The 12,500-nt window shown below is 47.3% G+C and overlaps 1 protein-coding gene and 1 non-coding gene across 2 annotated transcripts in view; both read left to right on the plus strand.

Annotated features, from left to right (window-relative positions):
• Positions 1 to 344: 344 nt before the first annotated feature.
• On the plus strand, positions 345 to 3,936 carry LOC115332910. Its single transcript, XM_029995401.4, has 3 exons — positions 345 to 1,394; positions 2,484 to 2,703; positions 3,235 to 3,936. The coding sequence occupies exons 1-3, from the start codon at positions 414 to 416 to the stop codon at positions 3,879 to 3,881; spliced, it is 1,848 nt and encodes a 615-aa protein (XP_029851261.3). The 5' UTR covers positions 345 to 413; the 3' UTR covers positions 3,882 to 3,936.
• A 6,858-nt stretch (positions 3,937 to 10,794) lies between these two features.
• LOC120847217 overlaps positions 10,795 to 12,500 on the plus strand; it is a 1,816-nt gene continuing 110 nt past the window's right edge. The window contains exon 1 of the ribosomal RNA XR_005717289.1: positions 10,795 to 12,500. This exon is cut by the window's right edge and continues 110 nt beyond it. This is a non-coding gene — a ribosomal RNA (small subunit ribosomal RNA).

The raw sequence follows: 12,500 nt of genomic DNA on the forward strand, positions 1-12,500 counted from the left end.
ATCTTCAGTCTCCACGCACCATGACTGATCTTCCGCCACCAGAACCGCTGCGGCTGGGAGAGCACGCTGCAGAGAATTGGAAAAAATTCAAGCAGCGGATGGAACTCTTCCTTCTGGCTACAGAGCCCAAGGAAGGTCGCAACCAGCACCAAAAAGCCGCTATCTTTCTGCACGTCGCTGGGCAAGAAGCCATTGAGGTATTTAACACGTTTGGTTTGTCAGCTGAAGAAGCCCAAGATTACGATGTCCTGGTATGGAGGTTCGAAGCCTACTGCCTTCCGAGATGCAATGAGACGTTCGAACGCTATGTGTTCCGAACGAGGCGACAAGAGGAAGGAGAAGCTTTCGAACATTTCTACCGCGATATTCAGCTGAAAGCAGCGACCTGTGGATTTGGCGACCTAAAGGACTCCATGCTACGAGACCAGATCGTGTATGGAACGTCAAGCAAGAAGATTCGAGAGAAACTCCTGCGGAAAAAGGATTTGACTTTAGAAATAGCAGTTGAATGCTGCAAGGCCGAAGAAACAGCCAATGTCCACAACAAAACATGGAATGACGCGGCAGTTAAAGGGTCAAGTGAAGCAGCGGCCAAGGTGGAAATCGTTAAGACAGTCAAGCAGCAGCAGAAAGACAAGTCGAGATGTCGCTTCTGCAACCAAGCTCACGCGCCAAGGCAATGTCCAGCCTACAGAAAGACATGCTCAAAATGCAGGAAGAAAAATCATTTTGCAGTATGTTGCAAGACTAAGCAGTCTGGCGTACATGACGTTGAAGAAACCAGTGAGGCAAGCAGCGATTTTGATGTGCTTGAGATTTTGTCAACCAGCAGCGTGCATTCGGTCGGCAACCGTGACTGGACCGTGAATACTACGATAGAAGGGAAGCAGGTAGAGCTTAAAGTGGACACCGGTGCACAGGCCAATCTGCTCCCTCGAACATTGTTTATGAAGATCAAACAAAAGCAGCGGCCTCAACACACGACTGCAACTCTGCATAGCTACGGAGGTGGCATCATACAACATCTGGGAAAAGTCCGCCTGTCGGTATCTGTCGGCAGAAAACAAGGTTTCATCGATTTCTTTATAGTAAAGAAGGGCAGGCAAGCCATCATGGGCCTGAAAGCATGCGAGCACTTTGGCCTCGTCAACCGGGTCAACACTGTGGAGCACGAGAACCAGCAGCGCCAACAAGTAGAGCGCGAGTTCCCCGGTCTCTTTCGTGGTCTCGGTTGCACAAAGAGAGCCTACAAGATGGTTCTTCGCGACAACTCCACACCGGTGATCCAGCCAGCACGCCGGGTGGCGCACGCGCTACGTGCGCCTCTGAAGGCAGAGCTCGACCGAATGGAGACAGCAGGTGTCATCGCGAAGGCACCAGAACCGTCCGACTGGGTGAGCCCCTTGGTTATAGTACGAAAGAAAAACAACAACTTAAGATTATGCATGGATCCCCGTCACGTAAACAAAGCACTCAAGCGAGAGCATTTTCAGCTGCCTCGGAGAGAGGAAATTGAAGCAGACTTGGCACATGCCGCATACTTTAGCCGGCTCGACGCCAACAGCGGTTTCCATCAAATACCGTTGGATGACAGTACATCTCGAATATGCACCTTCAGCACTCCTTTTGGTCACTACAGGTTTCTCAGACTACCCTTTGGAATCGCTTCAGCCCCCGAGGTGTTTCAGCGCACTATGAGTTACCTTTTGGATGGACTTCCAGGTGTGCGGGTGTATATTGATGATGTCCTGATTTGGGGCGAAACACGGGAAGAACATGACCAACGATTGCGTGCTGTGCTTCATGCTCTACAAACAGAAGGGTTAACTCTTAACTTGGAGAAGTGCATCTTCGGGGTCACAGAAATCACCTACTTAGGAGATAAAATAAGCGCAGCTGGCATTGAGCCAAATCCAGAACTTGTGAAATGTGTTGCAGCCCTACCAACTCCAACGAGTAAGAAAGAGGTTCAGCAGTTGCTAGGAGCTGTTAACTACTTTGGAAAGTACTTGCCAAACCTGTCAACGCAGACAGAGTCGTTGCGTCAACTTATTCGACAAGACACTATTTTTGAATGGCAGAAGGTTCATGAAACTGAGTGGCAACAACTGCGAAAATTGCTCACGGAGGCACCGGTCCTGGCAATTTTCGATCCCTCTCGACCCACCAAAGTCTCAACAGATGCCTCTGCATTTGCTCTCGGTGCTGCCTTGTTCCAGCATGATGGAAAAGATTGGAAAGTGGTGGCGTACTCATCACGAGTACTCACAGACACAGAGCGTAGATATGCTCAGATCGAAAAGGAGGCTCTGGGAATTGTATTTGGGTGCGAAAGATTTACCGAATTCATACTCGGAAGAAAAATATTCGTTGAATCTGACCATCAACCCTTGATCGCTCTTGCAAAGAAAAACTTAGGCGACCTGCCACCAAGGTTGCAACGACTATTTCTTCGTTTGCTTAAGTTCGAATTTGATTTACAGTTTGTCCCTGGAAAGAAGCTGGTGATCGCGGACACACTCTCCCGAATCTCCGGTGGTTCCCAAGCAGAAGACGACACGACCGACGTCGAAATACATGCAAATGCAGTGTTTTCAACACTGGTAGGCAGCCGGACCCTGGGCAGCCTGCAGGCAGCCACAGCAGGCGATCCCGTCCTGCAGGAGGCAATTGCCAGTTTAGAAGCTGGAACTCCAGTTCGGGGTGAGCTGAAGTCCGTTATGACAGAGCTTTCGGTCATCAATGGAGTCTTGTTGAAAGGAAACAAAGTTGTAATACCAGCAGCAATGCGCAAAGAAATACTTACAAGAATACACCAGGGTCACCTAGGCCTCAACAAATGTAAATCAAGAGCAAGGAACTTAGTCTACTGGCCAGGTATGAATGCGGATATTACTGCATTAGTCAGAAAATGCGAGACATGCCAAATTTTCACCTACAGACACCAGGATGAGCCTCTGCATACACGTGAGGTGCCTGGTCATTCTTGGGGTCGGGTTGGGGCTGACTTGTTCGAACTTGGTCGTAAACATTACCTAGTGGTGTATGACGCGTACTCAAATTATCCCGAAGTGGAGGAGCTTCGTGACACAACTGCTAATGGTGTGATCTCCAAACTGTCAGAAATATTTGCACGTCATGGAATACCATTAGAAGTTTGCACAGACGGAGGGCCACAGTTTTCTGCAAAAGAATTCAAAGACTTCTCAACGCGGTATGATTTTATTCATACAGTGTCAAGCCCTGGGTATCCCCGCTCCAATGGCCTCGCGGAGAAAGGCGTCCAGGTGGTGAAGCGGCTACTCCGAAAAGCACAATCAACAAAAGAGGACTTCTGGCTCGGCTTGCTTAGCTACCGTACGGCTCCGCTGGAAGGCGGTCGCTCTCCATCGGAGCTTTTGATGGGTCGTGGTATTCGAAGCCTGCTTCCAGACTTCTCTTCGGATCCAGCACCGCCTGTTCAAAAGCACACCCAGAACCTCAAAAAAGGACGACATCTAGAGCCGCTGCAGCCAGGAGACACCGTCCGTATCCTAAACGATGGAAAATGGGCTACGAAAGCAACTGTCGAGTCCTACGTCGCTCCTAGATCGTACAGCGTCGTCACAGAAGATGGCAGGACGTTCCGTCGCAACAGGCAACATCTCCTGAAAGTTGACGAAGAATATGATTCAAGGACAACAGAAGAAAACGACGACTCGGAATCGGAAGACGATGGGGGACCGCAGTCGCCTGGACCAGACGGTACAGATGAAGAGACAGAGGACCAGGAAGCACCGCAAGCTCAGACGCAGCAGGGGCCCTCATCACGCCGATCGGGCAGAAGCAGACAGCCTCCACGGAGACTAAGTTATGATGAGTCGTTCCAGCAAATGCCGTAGTTTTTTTTTTCTTTCTTCTCTTTTTTTCTCTCTCTTGTCCCTGTTTTTTTTTATTTTTGACTAGCGTCTTTGTGTCATCTTAATTTTGCACTTTTTTTTTTAAATGCAGAGAAAAGAGGATGTACCACGAGCATAGCCTCGCGGTGCGGGAATAAAAGACGACGACGAGTCAGTCGTTCCTATCTCATCCTGGCGTACAGTCCATCATCCGTAGGCGCTCGTAATAGAACGATACACTCTGGACAGGTGTTCACCTCACTCACAAGTGTGGGGACGTAATCCATCCACCAAGACCATGCCGGTGAACGAAAGCTGCACGTCGAAGGAAGGAAGGCTGGCTTTGACGCTGCAGAGCCAACGAAAACGAAACTGTGTGCCTCTCTCGAGTGTCCTTGCCTTTACGTTGCTTGCACATGGCGGAAGTGTGTTCGCTCCTCGAGTTTTCTTCTTTCTTGAACCATTAGGGACGCGTGTACTCGTCGAGACTTCGTCGCGACAGTCCAGCCACCCCTCGCGTTCGCTTCGCTCACGTAAACAAGCACAACGCCAGCGTACTTCCCCGATTCGCTAAAAACAACCATCCGACTCTCGCGTAGCATTGTCACTTGCGTATTTTGTGTCTTTTACCATCCAAACCAGATGGCGCTGCGCAGTTAACGGCTCGAAAACCGGAGCCTTGCTTTAGGTTCGTTAGATGACGCCACTATTCATTCATTTGTTTTTAATTTTTTTTTTAGTTTTTACTTTTTGTTTAAATTAATTTATTTGATTTTACATTACGTCGTCTCGTCATATAAACAGCAAATATTTAAACAATTTAGGCGCGCCTCCGCATCTATTTGGGCGCCGACCACCTGGCGGCGCTACTTATTTTCCAAATTCTGTTTACAAAGTATGACGGCGTTTTCATCTATCTAGCGGTCTCCTACATTTTTTTTTTTTTTATTATTTTTTTTTTTTGCTTTTGTTTTGCGTTGTTCCTGCGGAGTGATAGTTCTTGGTGAGCTCGGACGCTTTCCAACGCGTTAAGATTCTGGAGTGCAAACTTGTAAGAAACCTTTGCAACCGTGAGTAGTATGCAGTCGGCGCTGCTTGCACGCGATGTATTTTCGACGCGTTTTGTCCGTCTTAATGCCCGCGTGCGTTGGCGTACCTGGTTTCTGAAAGTGTGCGTGTCTCCCACGTGCATCTTAAACCATGCGTGGTCATTGCATGTTTTCGCTTGAGGAGATATCCATTTCCACCAGTGAGTAGTGTTCATTCGCCGCCGCTTCATCGCGATGTGCTTTTGACGTCTTTTTGCTTCTCTGTGCCGCCCGCCCTCCGTGCTTTCCGAAGGTGAGCGCATGGTTTCGCTTTGCAGTGCGCGCTCTGCAGCGTGGTGTTGTGGCGTGGTTCCGGTGAAAGTGCCTGTGGGTGACCTCGCGTGCGTCCGTAATTCCCTGCCTTCGGCCTACTCAGCGTGGACGTCATATCTGTCCTGTGACCTGCTGCTCAGTGCTCAGTGCTCAGTGCTGTGCTTGTGCAAGGCCTCTGGTGTGGGTGCCGTGTCCTACGTATCGCCCAACTAGGTTCTACTTGTGCCCCTTATTAATTCATTAATATGTGTCGTGTGTGTGTGTGCTCTTTGAGCAGTTTCCGTTCTTGTGCCGTCCGTCCAGTGAAAGGATTTTTTTATTTTTTTTTTTTAAGTTTCGGCGCTTGTTTTCGTGCAGCTCTACGTGGTCGTGTCCTCGTACGCAGTGGTGTGTTTGTGGAAAGTCTCTCGTTGTGTTGTGTTGTGCAGTGCAGTGCAGTGCAGTGCAGTGCAGTGCTGTGCGTGCGCCAAAGCCTCTGGATAAAAGAAAAAAAAAATTATATATATATATAAATACACATTTTTTTTCTAATTTTTTTTAAATTAATTTTACATGTGGTAAGTATGCATGACTTATACCATCCTTTGTATTGATTTATTTGGGTCGTGTCTTTTTTTTCCACATTATTAGCCTTCTTGTTCTCCTCCTCCTCCTCCTCCTCCTGCTTATCATTATTGTAGAAATGTTTTCCTTTTTCTTTTTTTCCTCTTTCTTTCTAAGCTTTTAGTTTCCACCAGAGTGTCGAACCGAATTTTTTATTGGTTTGCTTCGATTTGCGGGAGCACAAAAGTAATGTAGGACATTAAAATAGCACAACAACTAGAAGAACAAGAGGTATACAGGACAGGCGCTGATGTTGAACTAGTTTCATTCAGGAAAAGTGAACATGTATATACACACGACAGGCAAAGCAGCACATATTCTTAAGGGTAGAAGATATTTGAGCTGGGATGCTGGTGTCTCCCAGCACGATCAAACCATCCGGGGCTATTGCCGCCTTCTCGGCTGCCCTCGGCACTTATCGTGAATAAAAGCTATATATGTATGTTTACTTTTCCTGGATAAAACTAGTTGAAAGTGAGTGCCTGTCCTGTATACTCCTTGTCCTCGTCTTTTTTGCGCTATTTTATATATTTTACTAAGATGAACCAACAGCGTACCGTATTAAAAAGAAAAAGAAGAAGCTAAAGTGATATTATATTTACCTGGTGCTTCTTTTCGTAATAGGCACTATTTCAAGAGTGCAAACGGGTATCTTTCCATTCATTTGTAGGGTTCGCTTATTTTCAGGTGCCGAGAAATAAATTGCTTTATTTAAATTTGATGGAGCAGTAAATGACAAGCTACATACATATCTGTCTTTCCTTGTTTTTTTTTTGTGTTATATTTTAGCCTGAATTTAAAAGTTATCAGTCTGTTGGGTCGCCTTAAATACAGGTGATTGGCATTTGAGGTTTTTTTCTTTACAAGATAATGGTTGATTCAATTTAGCAAGTAAGCATCAATTGTGCTACTTTTTTTTTTCCTTCATCTTAAATAGAGCTAAGCAATCAACTCGACATGACGGCTACTTAATTTGTCGCTTTCTTACCGCCTGTTTTCCGAAACTGTGTGCTTTCTTTTCGTCGTCATCGACTTTGGGCTGCCGCTCCAAGTCCATAGAGCCTTTTTTTTTTCAGCTATCCCTGCCGTACACCCTTGTACTTCTATTCATCGTCAGACTAATAGACAGTTATATTTTCTTCCGTACAGTTCCAAGTTGGCGGGTCAGTTTCGGTTCGGCTGAAACTAACTCCTCGGTTCCGGTTTTTCGTTCGCTTCGGTTTTCGGTTCGACACTCTGGTCTTCACCGTGCATGGCACCCCCCCCCCCTTCCTTCCTTCCTTCCCTCCCTCCCTCCCTCCCTCCCTCCCTCCCTCCCTCTCTCCCCTCTTCTCCTCCCTGCAAGAAAACAAACTGTCGTTTCGAAATGTTTTCTTACTTGAACTGTGAAGGTTTTCAAGTGCATTTCCTTTCCTCCTTTATTGAGCGCACAATTCTAGAGTGGAACTTCCCTTCTGACATTGCAATAAAGTTTCCTGCACAAGGAAGAAAAACCTGCCATTTGACCTCCCTTGTGTGTGCAAAGTGTCAATGTTCCTATATTATGCTTGAACATGGTCTTTTTGTCTTCCTATTTGTCGCAGAAATCATGTATGTGTATGTATGTATGTATATATATATATATATATATATATATATATATCGCACTTTATGGATTAATCTTGCACGACCTGTGAAAACCACGTATCTCTGGCTTTCCTCACGTTCGATTTTCGAGCAATTTCTGAAGCTAGCTTGGGGAGATTGATTTCGCTCGCGCACAATTCGAGGCGCGAGGACGGGCACGTACGAACGCCTACGTAGTCGGGACGGTAAACAAAACTTACACAAATTAAAATCCTGCAGATAATAAAAGAAAGAGCAACAAAAAAGTATGGGCGTCTTTCTTTACTAATTTCTTTTTTTTTTTTTCTTTTTTAGGATTGTAAGCGGACGGGCTTCTTAAACGATACCAAAAAGCGAGACACAATTTGACAAACGGGTCACGTCACAAGAAAGAAAATCCCACATCCTCAAGCGTGTAAAAAATTCACGCAATATCTACAGTACTGGAATTGGAAGCGCTGCCAATCTCGCGTGCACTAGCCCAAATCGCGTTGCTCCCGCTCACGTCAAAGCGACACAGACCTCGTCGGAAAGGTACGCTTTCTGACGCGGTCAACCGGTAAAAACACTATATATTGTAAAATTCTGTACTTTGGACGTGATTAATTCAGACTGCTTTGCGGCTAACTAAGCGCGCGTTCCTTCCCAATGAAACGAAAGAGCGAGATTAGAAATAGAGGAAATAATTCCCATGAAAAGAAAGAAATTCGTCTCTTATTGAGCTTGGCAGTAAAGCACGCGACATCTCCAGTATTCCGTTTGAAAGCGTTGTCCATGGCAAGTGCAGTAGTGTACAGTGTTCGGCTCTCGCCCAGTTGAAAGCGCCAGAAAGCCCGTGTCGCCTCGCGACACGGGTAGCCGCTAGAAAACACGCACATTTTAAAGTCGCGTGATTTGCACTTGATTCCTCGGAAGTACTTTGTGGGAGACGAAGCGGGCGTTCCATGCCAAGGACACGGAAGAGAGAGATTAGAAATAGAGCGAACTATTCGCGTGAAAAGAATAATATTTGTCTCCTATCAAACTTGCCACAAAAGTAAGCGAGATTTCCAGTATTCCGTTTGAAAGCGCTGCCCGTCGCAAGTGCAGTAGTGTACAGTGTTCGGCTCTCGCCCAGTTGAAAGCGCCAGAAAGCCCGTGTCGCCTCGCGACACGGGTAACCGCTAGAAAACACGCACATTTTAAAGTCGCGAGTTTTGCACTTGATTCCTCGGAAGTACTTTGTGGGAGACGAAGCGGGCGTTCCATGCCAAGGACACGGAAGAGAGAGATTAGAAATAGAGCGAACTATTCGCGTGAAAAGAATAATATTTGTCTCCTATCAAACTTGCCACAAAAGTAAGCGAGATTTCCAGTATTCCGTTTGAAAGCGCTGCCCGTCGCAAGTGCAGTAGTGTACAGTGTTCGGCTCTCGCCCAGTTGAAAGCGCCAGAAAGCCCGTGTCGCCTCGCGACACGGGTAACCGCTAGAAAACACGCACATTTTAAAGTCGCGTGTTTTGCACTTGATTCCTCGGAAGTACTTTGTGGGAGACGAAGCGGGCGTTCCATGCCAAGGACACGGAAGAGAGAGATTAGAAATAGAGCGAACAATTCGCGTGAAAAGAATAATATTTGTCTCCTATCAAACTTGCCACAAAAGTAAGCGAGATTTCCAGTATTCCGTTTGAAAGCGCTGCCCGTCGCAAGTGCAGTAGTGTACAGTGTTCGGCTCTCGCCCAGTTGAAAGCGCCAGAAAGCCCGTGTCGCCTCGCGACACGGGTAACCGCTAGAAAACACGCACATTTTAAAGTCGCGTGTTTTGCACTTGATTCCTCGGAAGTACTTTGTGGGAGACGAAGCGGGCGTTCCATGCCAAGGACACGGAAGAGAGAGATTAGAAATAGAGCGAACAATTCGCGTGAAAAGAATAATATTTGTCTCCTATCAAACTTGCCAGAAAAGTAAGCGAGATTTCCAGTATTCCGTTTGAAAGCGCTGCCCGTCGCAAGTGCAGTAGGGTAAATTGTTCGGCTCTCGCCCAGTTGAAAGCGCCAGAAAGCCCGTGTCGCAAAGCGACACGGGTAACCGCTAGAAAACACGCATCTTTTTCTTTTGTTAATCCCGTGCTTCTCACTTCGTTCCTTGAGAGGACTTTGTCGGAAACTAAGTGGCGGGGCCTTCCAAACGAAACCAATGGTAGAAACAATGAAGTGAGCAAAGAAGAGTAGTGTAAAGAAAGAAAATTGCCTATTATGAAGCCTGCCGTAAACACGCGCGATACCGCGAGCATTCGGATTAAAAGCAGTGACAATCTCACTTACTATAGCGCTCATTGTTCGGCTCTGACACAATTCAAAACGCATGAAACGCCCCGTGTAAATATTGGTTTACTTTGTAATAACAAAGTCGATAAACTTTCTGTTGACCATGTTAACATGAACTGAAAGTCGAAAAGAAGTAATCAGAGTCAAGCTGGGGTCAGCACGTTTTTAATAAAAAGCGAGAAATAATTTTTTTTTATAGGGGTAGGATGTATGTACGTATGTATGTATATATAGAGGCACAGAGGAAAAAAAGAACATTTATATATATATATATACACACAAACATACATACATACATATATATATATAAGGAGAGAGAGAGGGGAAAAAAATAAGAAAGAAAGAAGGACAAATAAATGATACTGAATAGTGAGAGACAGTAAGTCAGTAAGTCAGTCAGTCAGTCACCGAAACTGATAACCACAAACTATGTACAGAATGCTCTTGAAGGATCTTCTTTATACTTATCGGTGCTATTATGTGGAGGTGGGGTCTGTCGAGCGTTCGATTGGTGCGAGCGGCGTCTGACGACGTCGCCGACGCCTTTCGTCGCCGTCTCGGCCGCTGCCTCCGCCGCATGGTCGTTACAGCAAGGTACCTGCGATCTCTGGCGTCTGCCGTTGGGGTCGGTTCTCGGGTGCACCTGTGTCTTGAAAACGAATGCGAGAGGAGGGTGTTTCGGAGCGTCCGCGCTAACCGAACGGTGTGAAATGACGAGTGCGTTCTGACCGAAGGCCGGGGTGCGTCCTCGCGTCCTCACGGGACCTGAAAGCTCGGCAACGCTGCGAAGGCGTCGTCAATGATTTTTTTGGCGTACGACTTTCTGTTGCTACGAAGAGAAAGAAATTTATGCGCTTCTTGCCGCGTCGGTACCTACCTCGGTCGGGGATATTCCGGCTGCGCGCTCGAACGTGCTTCATTTCTTCTTGGATTTGGAAGTAATTCCTAAGCGTTGTGTGTGTTTGCGGTTCGTAAGGGGCGCCTGACGGTGGCCCCGAGTCCGCGCGTTGGTAGGGTTTTGGGCGACCCACCACGAAAAGATTACCTGGTTGATCCTGCCAGTAGTCATATGCTTGTCTCAAAGATTAAGCCATGCATGTCTAAGTACATGCCGAAACAAGGCGAAACCGCGAATGGCTCATTAAATCAGTTATGGTTCCTTAGATCGTTTCTTCCTACTTAAATAACTGTGGCAATTCTAGAGCTAATACATGCAGTGAGCCCGAAGCCCCTCGGGGCGACGGGTGCTTTTATTAGACCAAGATCAATCGGGCTTCGGTCCGTTTTGTGTGGTGACTCTGGATAACTTTGTGCTGATCGCACGGCCACGAGCCGGCGACGTTTCTTTCAAGTGTCTGCCTTATCAACTGTCGATGGTAGGTTATGCGCCTACCATGGTTGTTACGGGTAACGGAGAATCAGGGTTCGATTCCGGAGAGGGAGCCTGAGAAACGGCTACCACATCCAAGGAAGGCAGCAGGCGCGCAAATTACCCACTCCCGGCACGGGGAGGTAGTGACGAAAAATAACAATACGGGACTCTTTTGAGGCCCCGTAATTGAAATGAGTACACTCTAAATCCTTTAACGAGGATCCATTGGAGGGCAAGTCTGGTGCCAGCAGCCGCGGTAATTCCAGCTCCAATAGCGTATACTAAAGTTGCTGCGGTTAAAAAGCTCGTAGTTGGATCTCAGTTACAGGCGGGAAGTGCGTGGACACCACGTTACGGCCCGTGCTGAACATCATGCCTGTCGTGGCTTGGTTCCCTTCATCAGGTGCCTTGCTTTGGCCGGCGCGTTTACTTTGAAAAAATTAGAGTGCTCAACGCAGGCGATTCGCCTGAATAACAGTGCATGGAATAATAGAACAAGATCCTGTTTCTGTTCTGTTGGTTTTTGGAATACAGGATAATGATTAAGAGGGACAGACGGGGGCATTCGTATTGCGGCGCTAGAGGTGAAATTCTTGGACCGTCGCAAGACGAACTACTGCGAAAGCATTTGCCAAGAATGTTTTCATTGATCAAGAACGAAAGTTAGAGGTTCGAAGGCGATCAGATACCGCCCTAGTTCTAACCATAAACGATGCCAACCAGCGATCCGCCTGAGTTACTCAAATGACTCGGCGGGCAGCTTCCGGGAAACCAAAGTATTTGGGTTCCGGGGGAAGTATGGTTGCAAAGCTGAAACTTAAAGGAATTGACGGAAGGGTACCACCAGGAGTGGAGCCTGCGGCTTAGTTTGACTCAACACGGGAAAACTTACCCGGCCCGGACACTGGGAGGATTGACAGATTGAGAGCTCTTTCTTGATTCGGTGGATGGTGGTGCATGGCCGTTCTTAGTTGGTGGAGCGATTTGTCTGGTTAATTCCGATAACGAACGAGACTCTAGCCTATTAAATAGGTGCGTGGTTCTCTGCACCTTGCACCCTTCTTAGAGGGACAAGCGGCTCCTAGCCGCACGAAACAGAGCAATAACAGGTCTGTGATGCCCTTAGATGTCCGGGGCCGCACGCGCGCTACACTGAAGGAAGCAGCGTGTTTTTATCCCTGTCTGTAAAGACTGGGTAACCCGTGGAACCTCCTTCGTGATTGGGATAGGGGCTTGCAATTGTTCCCCTTGAACGAGGAATTCCCAGTAAGCGCGAGTCATAAGCTCGCGTTGATTACGTCCCTGCCCTTTGTACACACCGCCCGTCGCTACTACCGATTGAATGATTTAGTGAGGTCTTCGGACCGATACCCGGA

This window comes from Ixodes scapularis, unplaced genomic scaffold (assembly GCF_016920785.2).
Source record: "Ixodes scapularis isolate PalLabHiFi unplaced genomic scaffold, ASM1692078v2 ptg001158l_1___fragment_3__unscaffolded, whole genome shotgun sequence".
NCBI classification, from domain to species: domain Eukaryota; kingdom Metazoa; phylum Arthropoda; class Arachnida; order Ixodida; family Ixodidae; genus Ixodes; species Ixodes scapularis.